The 21,282-nt window shown below is 33.3% G+C and overlaps 1 protein-coding gene across 2 annotated transcripts in view; it reads left to right on the top strand.

The window, feature by feature from the left end:
• Positions 1-14,548, top strand: part of KCND2 (potassium voltage-gated channel subfamily D member 2) — a 599,276-nt gene extending 584,728 nt beyond the window's left edge. The window contains exons 5-8 of one of the 2 annotated variants that reach the window (XM_074268169.1): positions 2,882-2,977; positions 4,237-4,332; positions 8,813-9,030; positions 10,475-14,548. In XM_074268169.1, the coding sequence (XP_074124270.1) occupies positions 2,882-2,977; positions 4,237-4,332; positions 8,813-9,030; positions 10,475-10,652 (588 nt within the window). In that variant the 3' untranslated portion in view covers positions 10,653-14,548. Of the gene's footprint in view, positions 1-2,881; positions 2,978-4,236; positions 4,333-8,812; positions 9,061-10,474 lie in introns of both variants that reach the window. The other variant, XM_074268168.1, reaches the window with a different exon arrangement.
• The last annotated feature ends 6,734 nt before the right edge of the window (positions 14,549-21,282 follow it).

The following is a 21,282-nucleotide window of genomic DNA, read 5'->3' as shown; positions in this document are numbered from 1 at the left end:
AAAATTAATTATCCACATTCATATAGCTGGTGAGTATCAGAGGCAGAATGTGAATCCAGGTTTTCTTGACTAGCATACTGTTATATTCCCTCCCTCTTTCTCTGAAAAAAAAAATTCTCTGAAAAAATTCTCTATGTAAACTTTAAGAAAAGTGCATAAAAAGTTTGTAGCAGCCCTTTTTGTAGTGGTAAGAAACTGGAAACTTAGTGGATGCCCATCAGTTGGAGAATGGCTGAATAAATTATGGTATATGAATGTTATAATAGTTGTTATAAGAAATGATCAGCAGGACAATTTCAGAAAGGCCTGGAAAGACTTACATGAACTGATGCTAAGTGAAGTGAGCAGAACCAGGAGAACATTGTACACAGTAGCAGCAAGATTACATGATCATCAATTCTGATGGACGTGGCTCTTTTCAAGAGCAAGGTGATTCAAGCCATTTCCAATGGTCTTATGATGAAGAAAGTCATCTGCACCCAGAGAGAGAACTGTGGTAACTGAGTGTGAATCACAACATAGTATTTTTGTCTCTTTTATTGTTGTTTACTTGCATTTGGTTTTCTTTCTCATTTTTTATTCATTTTTTATCTGATTTTTCTTGTGCAGCATGATAATTGTGGAAGTGTATATAGAAAAATTACACATGTTTAACATACTGTGTTACTTGCCATCTAGAGAAGGAGGTGGGAGGAAGAGAAGGAAAAAAAATTGAAATAAAGTTTTACAAAGGTGAATATTGAAAATTATATGTTTTGAAATTTTAAAAAATCATAATAAGTAAATTGCACAGAACATCTCTTTATAAGCTTGCTTTGTACACACACACACACACACACACACACACACATACACACACACACATGCACACACAATTAATCTAGTGTGGTACAAGAGAAATATCTTGCTTCTTGAATTTGATCCACAGAAGGATTGATCATTCTGGAGGTAATTGACCTCCTGAGTGAAAATGTCCCTTTCTGTGATGAAAGATTATGAGTTGTTACCCTAATATAGGATGTCTCTACATTTTACAAAATGATCCCTGAATCTGATAGCTATGCAATTATATTGGTCACTGTTCACAGCTAAAGCAGATAATTCATAAAAGTATACTATTTGGTAGTTTAGTATGACCAGTTTATCTAGAGAATGGGCAAGAATATATTTCTCTTTGAACAACAGATATGGAAAATGTACACTTATTTCCACCCCCCCCAAAAAAAAACACATCTGTGGCCCCAAATTGATTGTACATAGTGGGTTAAATGGCAGGGCTTTTTAAATGATTATTGTTGTTTCTGGGCCCCAAGGATACTCATTATTTTCAGTGAAATACTGTCATCGAAAAACATATGCACAACAATATTGATTTCTTTAGTCTCTGATATGATTATATCCTTGGAGGTTAGGGGGCTAGGATGGTGTAGTATTGGGATTAAAAGTTCTTAATATAAGAATTAGATGAGATACACAATGCTGACATTAATGGATCTTCCTATTTGATTATTTAAGTAAAAGCTACTTTCTCAAGCTCAACTGGAGTCACCCAAAGGAACAGGAGAAAGGAAGATGCAATAGGAGGATTCTGGGGCAACAAGTTCTCCTCCTCCCAAAAAGTAGAGAAACATCTGATATTTCTATACATGATATTCCATCCCTGTCTTTGTGCCTTTATACACAGTTGTCCCCCAAATCTGGAGTGGAATCCTTCTAAATCAGTTTTCTTGATTTTATTAGATACTAGTTTCCCCCAAAAAATTATTTTGTATCTATTTTGAATCTATTTATGTACCTATCACTTTTCTCCCTACATAACTCCTTGATTGTAGATACTGTTTTATTCTTGTCTTTTTATCTCCAGTACACAGCACAACACTGAAATATAATGGGCACTTAAGAAATATTTATTTATTGATGAATTGATTGACAAATTATGCCCACCTGTCATTCTTTCATGTTCAGACCATAAATAACACCTCCATAGCAAGACAGGGAGGAGCTCCACCAAAGGTATTACTAGGGAATCTTGAGGAATAATAGTCTTTAGAACATGGCAGGAAGAGAGAGTGCATAGTGATCCTGAGATTAGATGACTCTGGGACATGAGGCTTTTTCTAGAACTCCAGAGCCCACAAGTCTTTTCATTCTTTATGACTCATTGATATAATAAAGGTAATTTTAAATATTTTATAGGAAGAGAAAGTGTCCCACATCAGATTCAATTAGATCTATATTTCCAAAGTAATAGGCAAGAAGGCACCAATCAACCAGAAAATGGTAAGTTTCTAACCTACAGTCTTTCAGGCAAAGAAGATCCAGCTATGAAGGGTTTCAGAGAGGGATGAGAAGAAAAAAAATAGTAACCAGAAAGAAGGACTTTTTGGATACTGAAGGACAAGCCTCTCAAAATGGGAACTATATATTTGGCTTTTTTTTAAATGGACTATCACACATCTGTGTCAGAAACAAGATCAAAGGAAGAGAATTCAATAAAATAGAAAACAAAATAACCATGCAATAAGAAAGTTAAAATATATTTTAAAGAATAGCAGTTCTTATTGTTATATTCATACTCAGATAAATCTTCTGAAGACAGCAGTTCTTACTAAAAAGTTAAAACTGTAATACTCCAAAATAAGGTTGTACATTTCCTTCCATATTTTTCATGTGCTGAAACTATATTATCAGAAGGGCTGCCTGTATTAATGTGATCATGGCTATCTAAGTAAGATAGAATCAAATTTTCAAATAAATGTTATAGAGGAAAAGCTAGAATGCTTAAAAATAATACTAATATATTGTGCTTAATTGAAATATATTTTATCAACAAGGTGAACCTAGCAAAAAGTCAATTTTCTTTTTTTATCTTTTGATATAGAAAGCAAGGCTTGCAAGAATCCGGGCAGCCAAGAGTGGAAGTGCCAATGCTTACATGCAGAGCAAACGAAATGGATTACTGAGTAACCAGCTCCAGGTAATAAATTGACAAGTCCCTTCCTATTTGGGGGGGAAAAAAAAAACTGTCCGCAATTATATTAACAATGTTTCAAATATCTTACTCTACCAGTTGCTTTGTTGTTATTTCCTTTTTCCTTTTCTCCTGCCTGTGATTTCTTTATTACCAGATCATGGCAAGTAATCATCAATGCCATGAATTTAGAATCAATGGTATTGCTAGGGAATGTATTTTCTTCTTATACACTGAACCTCTACCATGCTTATGCAACATTTTTGACAGTCTGTAAAAGACAGGTAAGTAGGGTATGGCCCCAGGACTTTGAATAATGTCATCACCTTCTATGTTTTGATGTCCTGCATGAAAAAAAGTTCTTCAATAGTATAACAACAATGGAGTTAGGGACCAATTAGCAAAAATAATTTGTCAATTTAGCACTCTACCGGATGGCAAGTTGACAGTTATGTCCAAAACAAACTCTACTCTACCCTGTTTCTGCTATCTCTCGCCCTTCAGAGAGATGCCCCAGCAAGATTTGGGGGTCCATTTGTTCAGGTGTGCTTCATGTCTCATATCACCCATAAAAATTGCTATAGTCTTCAGTTAACTTGAAGAATGTAGTAAAAATTTTCCCCAAATATCTCAATTATTGAATTATTTTGTATGTGTTTTAATTCATATCATGATTCTTAGCCTGGGATTCATGAGTTGTTGTTGTTTTTTTTTAATATTTTGAAAACTATATGTTATTATAATTGGTTTCCTTTATATTTTGTGTGTTTTATTTCATAATTTTAAAGACATTATTTCAGAAAGAAGTACATAGGCTTTATTCCACTGCCTAAGACAAGCAAGTTAAAAGCTCTTTTCCTACATGGATAGCTATGATTTCAGTCATCTTGTTTTATTTGGCATTCATAAAATTCAGAATAAAATTTTAAAACAAAGTAACTTTTATATCACTAAAGAGGGCTTCAAAATGTGTCTATAAAGTACTTATTTAAATTTGAAACCAATATGATGGCAGACTGACCCAGAGATATAACAATAGTTAAAGCTTCCTAAAATATGATTTAAATGTCCAAATTAAGGAAACACACTAGTCGTTTTGACTGCTGATAATATAACTCAAGAGCTGTTTTTCTGTCTGTTCAGTTTTGCTGGCAAACACTCCAATTATGGCTCATTGTAGCCCAAATCTTGCAGAAACATGTGGCTAGCATCCCCATTGTTTGCAAATAATATAGACAGTAATACTGTATTCTCTGTGTTAACAGTCCTCTGGAGAAGATGAACAGGCTTTTGTTAGCAAATCTGGCTCTTGCTTTGAAACCCAGCACCACCACCTGCTTCACTGTCTGGAAAAAACTACGGTAAGGAGATAGCATCAATGCCTTCCCCTGGACCACTATAACAATCTCGTTTGCTTTTGCAGAACCTTGTTGTTTCTCATCATTCTTTTTCATAGAGTGACTCATCAACCTTGTATAAAACCTAATACTGAATTGCATTGTATGACTGTTGAAAGTTCAAGCTGAGAAATATTTTCAGATATGTATTTTGGAAATGTTTATGCACATTGTATTATGGCATTTGGATGGGAAACCAAACAGTTAATAAGGAGCTTCATACAAATACAAAGCCATTCTACTTTTACAAAAGTCCATAAGCCTGTTACATATGATAATAAAAAATTTGTCTCTAAATGTCCTCAACTGAAAATACTGACCAACAGAAAAAGATAGTCAGATACTTTCCTGAAATTTAGCATAACAAAATCAATCAAAATTAAAATTACATAATAATGTGTGAGATATTTTCAGTTTCTTTAAGGACTTTACACACCCCACACCAAACCCAACAGGAATAATAGAGTCATCTCTAATTCTGAGATGAGGTGAGATTCTGAACTATGTTGAAAAACCTGTAACTCATTCAGAAAGGTCAGTAGAATATCTTTAAGCATATATAGCTGGGAAGGAGCTAAGTAGGCTAGGTTTTTTTGGTTTTCTTAAAAGAAGATATTCTGTTTTAGAAATTAGACAAAGGTGATGTGGTTGCTAAGGAAACAATTGAATGTAAACTATTTTTTTTCACTATGCCCAGCTTAAACCATTGATAAGGAAAAGGATGGGAACAAAGACTTCTATTCATATAGCAGAAAACAAACACAGATTTAAAAAAATAGCTGTCAGGATAATTGATGATTGGGAGAAAAGACTTACAAAAGAACTTAACACATAAGCATGATTACTTTTGAAGATGATGTACAAACATATAATTGTTGCTTTGCCCTGATTTTCCTGTAAAAATAAAGAATAGACAAGGAAATCAAAAAGAAAAATGGGATGCTTTCAGTTGACCAGGAACATGTTAGCCAGGAAGGATAATTTAAGATTTTCCTTAAAGTCTACAAGTCTAGGATGAAAAATATTTTCTAGAAGCATATATAGGAAGAGGATATCCTCACACTCGTGAGGTATGTGTGAAGTGAACAAAACATTCACATCTACTCAATCTTTCTACAAAATACAAGCTACCTAGTAGAATGGAAGCATAATTGGAGACATTTAAATTGTACTTTACCTCCCCATCTACCTTCACTCTCTAGTGTTTATAGATGAAATCATAAAATTTATATCTGCTTATGATGTGATTCCTTTGTATGGCTTATATCATTATTCCCATTTTACAAATGGAGACCTAAGTTCAATGAGAGGCTTAGAACTATTAAGTTGAACTTAACCTCATGACCTGTAGACTTTAAAACCAGAACTCTATTCACTGATATGTTGCCTCTCCATTGGTATGTGATTTTGTGTTAAAGCTTTGAAAAGTGAATATAATGTGATGTGGAAAATTAAGATATTAACATAATTTCTTTTTGACCTATCATTTTTATGGGTACTGGAGTTTAACTTGCTTTATAAGTGATGCATCTTGTCTCATGTTTTTCCCTTGGGGCATTTCATGGACACACAGAGCCAATGGTTTTGTGTTATGTCATGGCTTCCTTAAGATAACACGATTGTCACATTCGATTAGGTTTAGACCTCATGTGAAATTAGACATTTATTCATTAAACAAATATAATATGCTTCCTATGCACAAGATCCTAGGATCATAGATGGAGAATTGGAAGAAATTTGGGAGGGGGGGGCAGTTCCATTCCCTCACCATAATGGTACAGATAAGGAAAAGGTCGTCCAATAAAGTTGTGATTCCTCCAAAATCACATAAACAGTAACAGAATTGGAATTTGAACTCAGATCTTCAAGTTCAATATTATTTCCAGCATATCATGCTAAATTAAAGGAATAGAAATTGTATTATTGTTGAGCATACTCTGTCTGTACTCTCCCCAAATAGTCCTCTTGATATAATAAGGAGTAAGCTTTTCAAAATAAGAGGGAAAATTTTTTTATCTTAATTAAGTAAATGATTGAGACGCTAAATTATTGCCTCAATTAGCAATAAATCTAATGTAAAAGTATTTTGATTCAGATCTAGATATGAACAGTTATGAAGATAAATACTAATAAAGTACAGGTTTCTAAACAGGCCAATGAAGCATTGCTCTCCCATTTAAAAATTCTTATTCATTCAAATGTGGGAGAAAAAAGAAACCATCAAAATTTTCCCTATAGTTTTTTTTTTTTTTAATGAAAACAATACATCATTTAGTATTTTTGCTTTCATGACATTTGTTTGAAATTAAAACATTCAACATCTGTCAAATTTAATATTACCATCCTATAGATGTTTGTGTTATTTAATGGCTCTTTATTTCTAATATGTCAGATGATTTTATGTAAGAAAATTATTCTATTCTGTACTGTTACCATGTTTTGATCCATATGCCCTCTGAATTACTTAATATGTTTAATGCATGTAGTTAATATAAGTAGCTTTTCTTGTACATATTATATTCTGAAAATAAAGAGTTTGGATAATCCAAATACAATTTAATCAAATAGGAAGTGTTATAAAAAGTACATTTCCCAAATACATTCTCCTTTTTTAAAAATGTAGGATTATTTTCCCCTTCGGGAAATGCAATGAACTAATGAAGGCAATATTGGTTATTTGTGTCTGAGCATTATGTGATTATTCAAGAGTTATTGTGAAACCTTCTGTGAAATTCATGGATCCTGAAAAGACTTTGCTTTTTCATCAGTGGTAGAGAAGGTAGTTTGGTAGTTTGTTACTGATATAGGATTGGGGTAGAGAGTAGAGAGAACATTGGGGAAAGGGAAAGATGAAGAAAGAGGGAAAAATGTATGGAGGGAGAGAGTGGGAGAGCAAATTCTTTCAACAGGACAACTCTAAGCCATTTGCTAATTAAGACATTCCATTTATTTAACTAATAAATAATTATTATTCTAAATTTTTTTCTGCATCCCACGATTTTAGAAAAACATCTAAAAACATAGAAACTATAAATGTATAATTTCCCAACTAATTTTTAGAATCTTTGTCACTGAAAATGCTTATATGTAGCAGAAAAACTAAATAATAATAATGATTTCACCAATATTAATAGGTAATATTTATATAATGCTTTGAAGTTTTCAAAGTGCTTTAAAAACATTTATCTTTGGGGCAGCTAAGTGGTGCAGTGGATAGAGCATTGGCCCTGAAGTTGGAGGACCTGGGTTCAAATGTGGCCTCAGATACTTAACACTGCCTTGCTGTGTGACCCTGGGCAAGTCACTTAACCCCAATTGCCTCATGAAAAAAAAAAAAAATATATATATATATATATATATATATATATCTTCATATAAAGATGAGGTAACTGAGGCAGATCAAGAGCAATTTATTTGTCCAGAGTCACACAGCTAATAATTTTCTGAAGTCAGATTAGAATTCATGTCTTCTTGATTCTAGGACCAGACCTAGTGGCATCTGGTCACCTCCAAAATCATCAGAATAGTACAGTTTCTTATATATTTTTGCTTGTTGGGATTAGTTTTATTTTTAAAGATAGAATCTCCTGAAGATACTTCAAACCTACTGCTGCTCCAAAGTTTTACATTTTTAACTTTTAACATAGAGATTTTGTGTGCAATGTTGAGAAAATACAATTTGAAAAGGGATTCAGTCATCAAATTAAGAGTATATCAAAAACACAAGTATCTTTGAGATTTTGCTTGAAAATATAAATGTTCATTAGCTGCAAGGTGGCTTAGTGGATAAAGCACTGAATTTGGAAACAGGAAAACTTATTTTCCTGATTCAAATCTGGCCTGCCAATTACTGTGTGACAGTGGGCAAATCATTTGACCCTGTTTGCCTCAGTTCATCATTTGTATAAAAGAGCTGAAGAAGGAAATGGCAGACCATTCCAGTACCAGGAAAACCCTTAAAAGGTTCATAAAGGGTCAAAGAATCACATAACTGAAACAACTGAATGATAACAAAAATAATTATTTGTATAAACATCAAATTTTATACTTATGATTGAAAGGTTCCTCTTAAAACAAAAGTATCTAACATGTGGTTCATGGACTACACTCTCAAATGCAGCCCAAATTGGATTAAAATGCAACAGAGAAATATTTAACAAAATAAATACAAATACAAGAAAGCATAAATGTAGTTTTCTAAGTCAATACATGCCCACAGGGATTCTTATGTACACATTCATGGTTCCTATTTCTATTTGAGTTAAACTCCATTCTGCAGTTTTCTCAGAGGGGAAAAGCCTCAGACTTAGCCTTTTCATAAGAATTAAGCACAGTGCAAAGTCTTAATGCATGAAAGCAAAAACAAGTTCTGAATATATTTTGTAACATATCTATCTTTCTTTATATACATATATATGTTTTCAACCCACATGATGTTGGACAGAATCACGAGTTTGTGGATGAACAGGTTTATGAAGAGAGCTGCATGGAAGTTTCAACAGTCAACCGTCCTTCAAGTCACAGCCCTTCTCTCTCATCACAACAAGGTGTCACCAGCACTTGCTGCTCAAGACGACACAAAAAAACTTTCCGGATCCCAAATGCCAATGTATCAGGGAGCCGCCAAGGCAGTGTACAAGAACTCAGTACTATCCAAATCAGGTGTGTGGAGAGAACACCTTTATCTAACAGGTATTTGGAATGTTAAATTTGATCTGAGTTGATGACATAAATCATCCTCACTATCATGGCAGGTATAGAGCTTGCATGTGAATTTATTCATGTCCACATACCTGTAACAATTCCACAAACACTACCAGAGATATGCAACTGAGACCAGAGAGGTTAATATAATGGGCAGAAGGAGGTCAGATGGACATGTACATGTACACGTATCCATTAAGAGAGAATTCTACTTAATGCAACCCTACTTAAAAGTAGGAAAGTGGAAAATGGAAGGGAAAAAGATAGGGGCATTTTACCTTTAGAAGCACCCTTCCTTCTTCTATAGGAGCACAAATGTAAGTGTCTCTGCACTCAGGAAAGGAAACCCTTCAGTTCATTTTTTTTTTTTTTAATTTAGGAAAATAGTTGGTGCTATGGAGACATAGGAAAGAAATTGAAGCTCTTCTATCTACTTGCCCTCAAAGTACTTAGATTGCATAGATGGAATTAAGATAGAAATATCTTTTTTTTAAGATAGAAATATCTTAAAAATAGAATTAATAAAAATGAAAACATTTTTTAAAACTTATGAGGAACTAAAAGAATTACCAGTTGACCAGATGAAAACTAAGATGACAGTTAGACAAAGCCATTGACTCAAAAGTGAGATGCTGATCAAAAAACATTTTTGAAAATAAGAAAAGCATTATCAAGGGAGATTTTTAAAAATTGATTCAAACAAAATGTATTCCAAGTCTCTTTTTATTTGAGCATTTATTGTGCGCATAACAGCATATGAAGAGACTAGGTAAATAATCTATGGCTTTTTTAACATAGCAGAAGGCTTTGGAAACACAGCTCAAACTTCTAAGAGCTTAAAAGGGTTCTGTCTCTGAAGTCTGTCTTGTTTATAAACAGTACCATCTAGAGTGGGAAAGAGTAATGTGCATTAGAGAATAATTCCATTCCCAAAACATAAACACCAGCAGCAGCTCTTGGCATATGGTTTTAAATCATTGCCTAGGTAATCTAAAGAGGATTTTTAAAAAATAATAATAGTAATAATTCCTAAGGAACTTTTTAAAATACCATTGACTTCAAGGGTGTTAATTCAGTCAAAGTAAAATCAATACACTAGTGTTAGTTCTATTAAGAATGAAGCCTCAGAAATTTTGAATTATCTAACCAAAGTCAACTAGTTTTTAAACTTCAGTGTAATTTGTCAGAATGTCTTCAGTTAATACTGACTGTGTTTGCAGGTTACACTATCTATTTTGTTATACTTTTCTTTTAAAGCATACCCAAAATGATCACAAGTATTCTTAGGTTTAAAATGTTAGTTCATGGACACAGACATCTTCACCTCAATTCTGTGGTAAAGGCATATAAGAAAAATGTGGACAACTTACCTTTTTTATTTAATCCATTCTTTCCCCATCAGCCGATCCAGTTTAAATGCCAAAATGGAAGAATGTGTTAAACTAAACTGTGAGCAACCTTACGTGACCACAGCAATAATAAGCATACCAACACCTCCAGTTACGACCCCTGAAGGAGATGACAGGCCAGAATCTCCAGAGTACTCAGGAGGAAACATTGTCAGAGTTTCTGCTTTGTAAAACAATTGGAATAAGGACAGACAGCAGTTGAGTCCTGACTGTGAAAGGGCTCTAAAGAGGAAGATGAAAGAAACATCCAGTCTTTTACAAATTAAACAGCAAAATGGAAGACCCGGTTGGTAGCAAAACCAAACATTGTTTCCAAACTTAAGGATGTGCATAAAAGGCCACCAAATGGCATTTCTGGGCATAAAGTTGACCTATTATACAGCGGAATAATCTGTGATCCTTTGACTTTACAAATGAGCACAATGAAATGCCTCCCATTGATGCTTCTTAAGATAAGAACTCTTTTTTAAAAAATAAAATGAAATTTAAAAAACAACTTTGGACACTATGTTCCAGTTGAATGAAAAACACATATGGAAAACATTTTGATAACATGTTTTTTCCTGTAAAAACAAACAAACGTGAACATTGGCAAGTGAAGTATGTTATGTTTTAAAAGAAAACCTCATATGACAGGTTTGTACTGACTGAAAGGAATACCATCATAATGCATGCTGAAATTCTTTGGAGCAGTGATCTCAGTTTACTTATGTTGTCTTCAGATTAGGCATGATAAACTTTAACTGTAGAAAGGGGCATTTCTGGGCACTTACAACAAGCTGATTGTTCCCATTCCATGGTAAGCTCTACAAATAAACTCCACTTAGCAGGGCAATCTTTCTGGGTGAGATACTCATCTGTGAGCCTGTAGTGTCCAGCTAGCTCAGTATTGATTATCATTTTACCTTGCTTCCTAGATACTGTTACAACTGCAATAATCCATTGTACACCTGTTGTATCAGGAATCAGGACTTTCTGTTTGTTTGTTTTAATTTCCAGAACCCTTTAACAGTTAGTGCCACAGTCAGAGAAAAAAAAAAAAAAAATTCTTTGATGTAGCCCAAGTTTTTTGGTAAGTTTTAAATCCAAACTGTTGTACGATAGATGTTTTGTTTTGTTTTGTTTTTTGGGGTTTTTTTTTTCCAAGACTAGCCTTCTTGTCCACTGTAGTCCTGTGACACGGTGAATTGTCAGTTCATGTATTTCTAGCTCACCTCTCTAATGGCATTTTAAAGGTTTCTCATTAGCAGCTGGGTTAACCTTTTTTGTAGTACCAATGGCTTTCCTACTTTTATATTAACTGACAAGGTCTCTTACTAGTGAACTATGATAATCAACCTCTCTGCCCTTATCAAAAAGTAGTGAAGGGGGGCAAAGGAGTTATTTGACAAATGAGTACTTATCTTTAAGCCTCTTTGCTGTTAACAACTAGCCCGGATATTGAATTTATCATGAGGTGTTTTGAGCAAACAGTCCCAATGGGCTGGGACAAATGCCACAGCACCAAGTAGTCTTACAGTCGTACCTACACATTTTTCTACTTATTTTGCTTTGGGTCTGATTAGATTACATTTTCTCAAAAATATTTTGAGAGTAACTAACATGATTCTAAATATGGAGCTCAAGCTAGGAAGCTTTCTATACCAATACTTAAAGAAAGATTGCTTTCTCTCTTAGTTCAGGAAAGCAACACAAATCTTTTCTAGAAAGAGATTCCTGTAAACAGCAGTTTCCTCCCATGATGGAGGACAAGGTGTTTGGTGATGCAAACTTGATCTCTGTGTACATTAAATGGAAACATGTTTATATTTTAAAGACTATTGTATCAGCAGACATGTCTGCATGTACCAGTGTGAACTGTTTTACGTCAATCAAAAAGCTCTGTCCATTCCAAGATTCTACTACAAGGGATACAGTTTAACTTCTATATGTGTAGGGGGAAAGATTATTGTTCCCTCTAAAAAATTTTTTTCTTAATGTGTGTCATAAGAAGACAAAATGTCATCCCCTGTATACTAATTTGTGATCTTTTTTTGAAAGATTTTACTTGGCTTTACATTTTTATAATTGCCCCAAGACAAGGTTGTATACACAGTAGGCATTAGATAAATGCTTATAGAATGAAAAAAATTAAGAAAACTTAAATTTTACTTGGGAAGACGTGACTTCACTCCTAATATTTCTTGAACAAATTACTAATTTGCTAGCAGCTTGAAAATTAATCATTCCTAAAGCCTGCTTCTTATCACTTTGTGCTTTGAAGTCCATTATACAATGAAACTTCTTTGATAACAGATAATGACATTTTTGTTATTATTAAATACAGACTAAGGAAACTGCAATGCAGGAATACTTAGGATTTTAATTCCTTAATTACCAATTTTATTTTTAATATCCTAAATGTTCAAGAAAATGTGGCAAAAATTCTCCAACTGGTAATTTGGCCCCTCATCCTACTCATCACTTATGCAAAACTCTTTCATTTCTACTGAAATTAAAAAAAGAAAACTTTTTTGGTGTTTTAGGTGATTTTTCAAATACTGTGTTGGTAGTGAATGACTGTTGATGACTGTGTAAAGTGCATCTGTACTGTAAATGAAATGTAATTATTTCTGTGTACCATATGAAGCAACCAAGGTTGTTTTTGACAATTTTGTTTGAAATTCATTTATCTTATTTTGGAGGATAGCATAATAACTGCGTTGTGCTGAAAAAGAAATAGACATTTGAGGAATAATAAAATAAAACATCTGCATGCTTGAACAGGACTAACGGGTTTTGCAATAACTAACTTTCTCTTCCTAGACTGTTTTCTGCATTTCCAAATTCCATGCACAATAGGTTTAACTTCTATAGGGCATTGTATTTGAACCAGGTCCCCTAGGAACACTCTCAAAAGTCATACCCGAGAAATGGATAAACCCCTGTCTTTGGAATCAGTAAAACTCAAGTTATCATCCTGCCTTTTAACATAAAGTTACTCAACTTTACTCACAGGCCTATGGGCAACTCTCTATGATCTTAATTTTCTGAGAAGTTACTGGTATATATTTGTCAGGAGTTTCCAGAAGGTATGCTCACAAGTTCTAATCAGAAAGAAAACCTATAAAGTTAGACAGCAATGGACCTTATTATTCTAATCATGTGACATATAGATAGCCTGGGCCACCCATTAAAATAGCAAATTGCTATCATGAATCTGAACTTGAGTAAAATTTGGTCTGGTTTAGTGGTGATGGTAATGATAATAGTGCTCATGGTGATTAGTATATTTCACCACAGCTAGTATATATCAGAAGGAAGATCTTTGAACACAGAATTTCTTTATTTACCCTGAAGCCAGTTCTCTTTTTTCATATCACATTATCACTTCCAAAACTATGAAAATTGGTATGCATTCTCTATATTACATGGCTCCTACTCAGCTGTAATATTTCAATTCTCAAGTTAATTCTGCAAATATTTGAAAAACTACATATAAGCAGAGAACAAGGAGAATATCCACACCACAGTATTATTGATTTTCAATAATATTACACCCAGATGCATAAATATAATTAAATTATGAGTGCAAGGAATCACTTTTTTAGCTTTCCACACACCACATGCCTCAAATTACTGAATAATCCTGGATTTATGTCCTTTAGTATTAAAATTTCTGGAAAAGAAAATAAAAAAGTAATAAACAAGTTCCAAGATTCATGTCATTGATCACAGAAAGAAAAGTTAGGGAAATAGAAAAGAATGGGAAGTAAAGAGAAGAATGTCACTTCAGAAAAAAATTGGTCTGAGGAGAAAAATGTATATTTTTGCATCAATTAAAGAGTTATATCCTATCAAATATCTCTATTTTGTAGTTGTACAGAAATATTTCAGTAATATAAACTTCTATAATAAGATTGAATAAAGTTATATCTAGACAGGAGAGTCTATTGTACTTATAAAAAGCTACCTATTCAAGGTTTTCATAACAAAAAATGCAGGAATAGAAAATAATATCACTTTCTTGAAATATTATCTCATAGTAAATGCAATTTCCTCATGATACTCATTCTCCCCACATTCTTTCCAAAACTAAATCTATTCTCAAGAAAACTTCCCAATATTTTTGTGAACAGCAAATGAATTGAAAGATTTTCCTAGAATTGTAACATAAAGGGAGGTCAAATGCTAAAAAGAGAGAAGAAAAGTGATAAATCCTTTTTTTTTTTCAGCAGAGAAATAGAACCTGAAAAGAGCTAATCAACCTATTCATCATTTATTCATTCAACAAACATTTTAAAATATCTACTGTGTGCTACATAATGCTAAAAACTGGAAGAAATATATAGTTTAGATAAAATATGATTCCTGCCTTCAGGAAATCTACAATCTATCATCAAATAGGTAAAATAGCACAGAAACTGAAATATACAATATAATATGACAAGTTAGAGAAGTATGAAACAAAAGTCTGTGAAGTTCAGGAGAAAGAAGGAATCCAGTGAAGATACAAGAAGAAAATAACATTTAAATTGGATTTTAAAGAAAAAATGATGTCAATATAGTTCACAAAAATCAAGAAAACATTAGTTTTTAAATGAATCCCATATACACAAATGCAAGTACATGCATACACACACACACACACACACACACACACACAAACATATGAAATCCATAGTTGGAAGATTCTCTGTAGAATCTTCTAGGTTTCTTTTTTTCTATTTCCTTCTTGATCATTTTAAAATAATAATAATCATATTTCCCATTTACATGTAAAAACAATTTTAACATTTTTTACTTAAGTTTCACATTGCAAATTCTCTCTCTTCTTCCCTTCCCTCTCTTCTCCCTGAGCCAGTAAGTAATTTGATATAGGTAATACATGTGAAGTTGTACAAAACCTATTTCCATGCTAGAAATGTTATAAAATAAAATACACCAAAAATTACAAAATCATAGTATAAAAGAAAGTGGAAAAGGGCATATTTTATCTGCATTCAGTCTCCATCACTTTTTTTCTCTGGAAATGGATAGCATTTTTCATCATGAGTCCTTTGGAATTGCCATTGTATTGTTGTTGTTGTGTACAGTGTTCTGGTTAAGCTCACTTCACTCTGCATCAGTGGATGTAAGTCTTTCCAGATTTTTCTGAAAGCTTCCTATTTGTCCTTTCTTATAGCACAATAATATTCCATTACAATCATATGCCCCAATTTGTTTAGCCATTCCCCAATAAACACCTCCTCAATTTTTACATTTTTTGCCACCACAAAATGATCTTATCTAAATATTTTTTGTATATAGAGAAATCATTTTCCCTTTAAAAAAATATCTTTGCAAGTCATAGAGAAAACACAGTTTTATAGCCCTTTAAGCATAGTTCCATATTGCTCTCCAGAATGGTTGAATCAGTTTATAACTCTAAGAATAGTCATGTGAAAAAAATGCTCCAAGTCACTATTGATTAAACAAATGCAAATTAAAAGAACTCTGAATTAGTACCCCCATCAGAGTGGCTAATATGACAGAAAAAGAAAATGACAAATATGGAGGGGATGTGGAAAGATTTGGACAACAATACACTTTCTTTGTCCAAAAAAAATCAAAAAATGCCTTTGGAATATCTTTTGACTACTTATCAATTGGTGAATGACTTGTATTCTTATAAATTTTACTTAGTTCTCTAAATATTTGAAAATAAGGCATTTACCAAAGACACTTGATACGAAAATTGTTTCCTAAATGTGTGCTTTCTTTTTAATCTTGGTTGCTTTGGTTTTGTCTGTATAAAATCTTTTAAACTTAATACAATCAAAGTTATTCATTTTAACATCTCATAATTTTCTCTTTCTCATGTTTGCTCCTAAATTCTTCCTTTATCCATAGATCTGATGGCCAATGATTCCATGCTTTCCTAATTTGTTCATGGTATCACCCTTTGTGTCTAAATCATAAACCCATTTTGACTTTATCTTGGTATTTATCTATACCTTTTTTCTTTTTTAATATTTTCTTTTTCAGTTACATGTAAAACATATTTTATGTTTTTTTTTTTAACTTTGAGTTCTACATTCTCTTCTTTCCTCCCTTCCCACCCCAGCCAATTGAGAAGAAACGTGAAATTATGTAAAACATTTCTATAAAAGTCATGCTGCAAAAGAAAACAAAAATTCAAAGATTCCCTCCCAAAAAAACAAGGAAAAATAAAGTTTAAAAAATATGTTTCAATCTATATTAAAACAGAATAGGTTCTTTTTCTGCATATGGATAGCATTTTCATCATAAGTTCTTCAGGGTAGTCTTGAATTATTTTATTCCTGAGAATAGCAAAGTCATTCGCAATTGATCATCCCACAACATTGCTATTACTTTGTACACAGTACAATTCACTTTGCATGAGCTCATGGAGGACTTTCCAGGTTTCTCTAAGAGCATCCTGCTCATCATTTCTTACAGAATAATATTCCATCATAATTGCATACCACAATTTATTCAGCCATTCCCTGATTGATAGGCATCCCTTCAATTTACAATTCTTTGCCTTGAGAAAAGAGTTGTTATAAAGATTTTTGTACATATAGATTATTTTCCTTTTTTTAATGTCTTTTGGGATACATGTCTAGTAGTGGTATTGTTAGGTCAAGGAGTATGCATAATTTTATAGCTCTTGAGACATAGGTCATATCTTCTCATCATTTGTCAATGGAGGAATGTCTCTTATGTTTTTATAAATTTCATTCAGTTCCCTCTACACTTGAGAAATGAAGCCTTATCAGAGAAATTTGTTTCAAAATTCTTTTCACAATTAATATTGTTAGTTGTGTTTCCTTCCCATTATTCTCTTTTTCCTCCTCAAAAGTTATACCTAGTTTCTGTTTTACAACCTGTTTTACAGTTTTTCCAGCTTTGTTCACTTTTCTGCCATTATTGGCTTATATTTATTGGGCTGTTAAATGGTGCAGTGGATAAAATGCTGAGTCTAGAGTCAGGAAGACTCTTTTTCCTGAGTTCAAATACAGCCTCCAATACTTTAATGAGTTCTGTGACCTTTGGCACATGACTTAATGCTGTCTTCCTCAGTATCTTCAACTATAAAATAAGCTGGAGAAGGAAATGGCAAAGCATTCCAGTATCTCTTTCAAAAAGCCTCAAATGGGGTCATAGAATTGAACATAACTGAAGAAAAAAAAAATGGACTGAGCAACAACAACAAATCTATTTATTTAGGCAACAAACTTTTATTGGAGAGACCTCATTTATTTCTTCATTTCTTCAACTCAGACACAGGGCATGAAATTTTCTCTAGCAATTTACTTTTAAGATCTGGGCATATCTATCAGCCCAACCTATTCAAAGATTTGTGGGCCTTGAAAAAAATATGTTCTTGATATTAAGTGGATGATGCCTGAGTGTTTCCAAAGAAAAGTTGCTATTCTTCCCCTGAGTATTATTAAGATGTTTGTTTTGCTATTCATTCACAGGTGCAAAAGTGATTATTGCCTTGTGATGAGTACTTCATAAAAGTTGATCATCATCATTTTGTAGGCACAATATAATCAACATAGGAAAAGTTGAAATTGTATCCACTTCAATTAGGTACATTTATGTTCTAAGGTCTCTGAAACAGTTGAATAGAATCATTTTTTACAGAAAGGAAAAATTAATTATTTTTCCTAAATCCTAGAGAGAATTAAACAAAATAATTACAGCAAAGACATTTAAATTTATATTATTAACACTGTGTTATAAGTAGATAGACAATATAGTAGGACAGGATAATTATACTTGGAGCCAGAAGACCTGAATTTGAGTCTTGGGTCCTGCCTTTTTAATGTGTTAATTTGGTCAAGTTTTTTCATATCTCTGAAACTCAATATATTCATCATAAAATGAGGATAATAATATTTGCACTATCTTCCTCATAAGTTTGTTGGTAAGAAAGTACTTTGTAGTTGTATACTTTATAAGTGTTAATTATTAGCATAGAGAATCCTACCTTTTCTTCTCCCTGGCTCCTTTTTTTCCTCCCTTCCTCCCTCTCTCTCTGACTTTCTCTTTGTGTCCCTTTCCCGTCTCTCTTTCTTAGTCTCTCTGTTTTTGTTTCTCTCTCTATTTTTTGTCTCTCTCTCTGTGTGTGTCTCTTTCTGTCTCTCTGTCTCTCTGTCTCTGTCTCTCTGTCTCTCTGTCTCTCTGTCTCTCTGTCTCTCTCTCTCTGTCTCTCTCTCTCTCTCTCTCTCTCTCTCTCTCTGTCTCTCTCTCTCTCTCTCTCTTTCTCGCTGTTGCTCTAGCTCTCGCTCTCTCTCCCTTTTTACTTTTTCTTCTTTATGAAGAATAGCATTCTTTCATCCAGTTACTAAATATTTCCTCATCTTTCCTTCCTTTGGTTTCCTATGGATATTCATTAGATCTTTAGGCAACTATCACTACAAAAACAGAAAGTTCCAATTTCCACAAACATTGTGACTACAAGTTTCTAGAAACAAAAGGACCTGAATTTAAAACACCTAGAAGAATCAAGCTGAACCAACTAACATAATGTAATTGTTTATAAGAAAAGAAAATAGAGGTAGGATAAAAATGTTAAATTTTTTTAATATATAATCAATTTTTGTATCAACTGACATTCCTTTTAGTGTTAGCATATAACTGCTATTACTCTTTCTTATGGAATGTTAAAAGAGCCAAAAGAATACATAACATAATTTTTTTTACAAAAATACTTGTTCCAACCAATTACTCTTCCTGAATAATCAGGTGGTGCTATATGTATTTCTCTTGAAAACTGCATACTAAGGTGTTGAAGTAGATGTGTAGTATTTTTATTCATCAGTCATGAAAATCAATGACCATCATAATGCTTGCATATTCATTTTGTTTCACATCAATCTATTGTGCCTCTTCCTATTTGTTTTTAAATGCTCCTGGAAAGATATCTCAATGTCTCTAATTTCTGCACTATTTTATACTACTCAGACGTCTCATTTTCCTTCTTTTCTCCAATTACTTTCTTCATTTGTTTCCTTAGTTACTTCTATTCTGTTTCCTATCTCTTTCCTCTCTTCAACTCTGAGCCCATATTACTGTCTATATAGTTCCTACCCAATATATATGGATTAACTGACATAATGGACCTTTGACACTGCCAGTTACCTTAATATTCTCTTCTCTTTCCTGACAGTTCTCTCTCATGATTCTCCTACCTCTCTGACCGTTCTTCAGCCTTCTTTGCTGAATCTTTATGCAGTTTATGGATGCTCTCCATGAATGTTTCTATACTATATTATTTCATTCTATGATCTCATCAACTCCCAAGGATTCAGTTATCATCACTATGCTAATGATTCTCAGATCTATTGATCCAGTCTTAATTTCTCTACTTAACTTCAGTCTCACATCTCTAACTTGTTATTTAACATTTTGAACTATATGTTCCATTGAAAACAACCTCAGCTCATCTAAAACTGAACGCATCTTTCCTTCCAAAACCTCCACTCTTCCTAATTCACCTATTACCATTAAGGGCAACATCCTCCTAGTTACCTGGGTTCACATCCTAAGTGAAATCTTCAATTCCTCATCCTTACCCTCTCCTCCTCCCTTTTTTATCCAATAGATTGCCAAATCCTGTGTATTCTACTTTTGTAATGTTTTCTTTAAGATTGACACCACCTTGATGTAGACCCTCATCTCCTCAATCCTGGATTACTAAATTGCCTGATAGTTGGATAGTCTTGTTGTTGCTGTTGTTGTTGTTACTATTGTTTGTACATCATTCTTGAAGAGGACCATAATATCAGGGAGGTGATGTTATGACATGCAAGTGAATTGAATTTTAAGAGAGGGAGAGCTGGGCAAGATCACCTGCCTCACTTTTCCCTCCAGAGATATCTGTCCAGTGGACAGATATAGATCAGCATGACTAGAGATGACCCTGAATTCAATGGAAGACTGGGTCTTTTTAAGTTAAAGTCTTCAAAAATTCTCAGTTTCACTGAGGCCACACCCATTCAGTGCTTAAGGCTAGGAAACAATTAAGGGGGAAAAAAGTCATCTTTCACCTAGTCAAAAAATAATAACAATCTAAATAAATAAATCCAGAAGAGGAAGATCCCCAGGTTTCCTAGCCAAAACAGAAAAGATTGTCAGTCTGAATCAATCAGTATCCAATTAGTCCTGATAACTTGGTTGGACTGCCTACCACTAATCTTTTCTTATTTCAATTCACTTATCTATTAATAACCTCCAGGATAGCATATAAGATATTCTATTATTATTCAATATCATTCATAACTTGCCCTCCCCAAGTCTTCTTTTACCTTACACTCCACCACCACTAATCAATCCAATGGCACTGGCCTCCTTGCTGTTGCTCTTACAAAACACTCCATATCCCGACTCCAGGCAGTTTCACTGCCTATTTCTTATAACCAAGAATAGTCTCCTCCTTATGTCTGTCATCTGGTTTCCCTGGCTTCCTTCAAGTTCTAGCTGAAATCTCAAATCCTATAGGAGGCCTTTCCTGGTCACTCTTAATTCTAATGCCTTCTTTCTGTTAACTATTTCCAATTTATCCTGTATTTAACTTGTTTGTACAATTACCTGCATATTATCTCTCCCATTAGATTGTGAGCTCCTCAAGAGCAAGAGCTGTCTTTTACCTTTTTTAATATCCTGAGTGCTTAGCACAGTGTCTTACACAAAGTAGGTCTTTAATAAAAGTTTATTGACTGAGTAATATATGCAATATATATATATATTTTTTTTTTTTAACTTGGCTTTCCTACAAGGATTACTAGATTTACTAATTTCTTTTGAA

Source organism: Sminthopsis crassicaudata, chromosome 5, assembly GCF_048593235.1.
Source record: "Sminthopsis crassicaudata isolate SCR6 chromosome 5, ASM4859323v1, whole genome shotgun sequence".
In the NCBI taxonomy this organism is placed as follows: domain Eukaryota; kingdom Metazoa; phylum Chordata; class Mammalia; order Dasyuromorphia; family Dasyuridae; genus Sminthopsis; species Sminthopsis crassicaudata.
The sequence above is the reverse complement of the archived record's forward strand: the minus strand, read 5'-3'. Positions and strand labels throughout refer to the sequence as shown.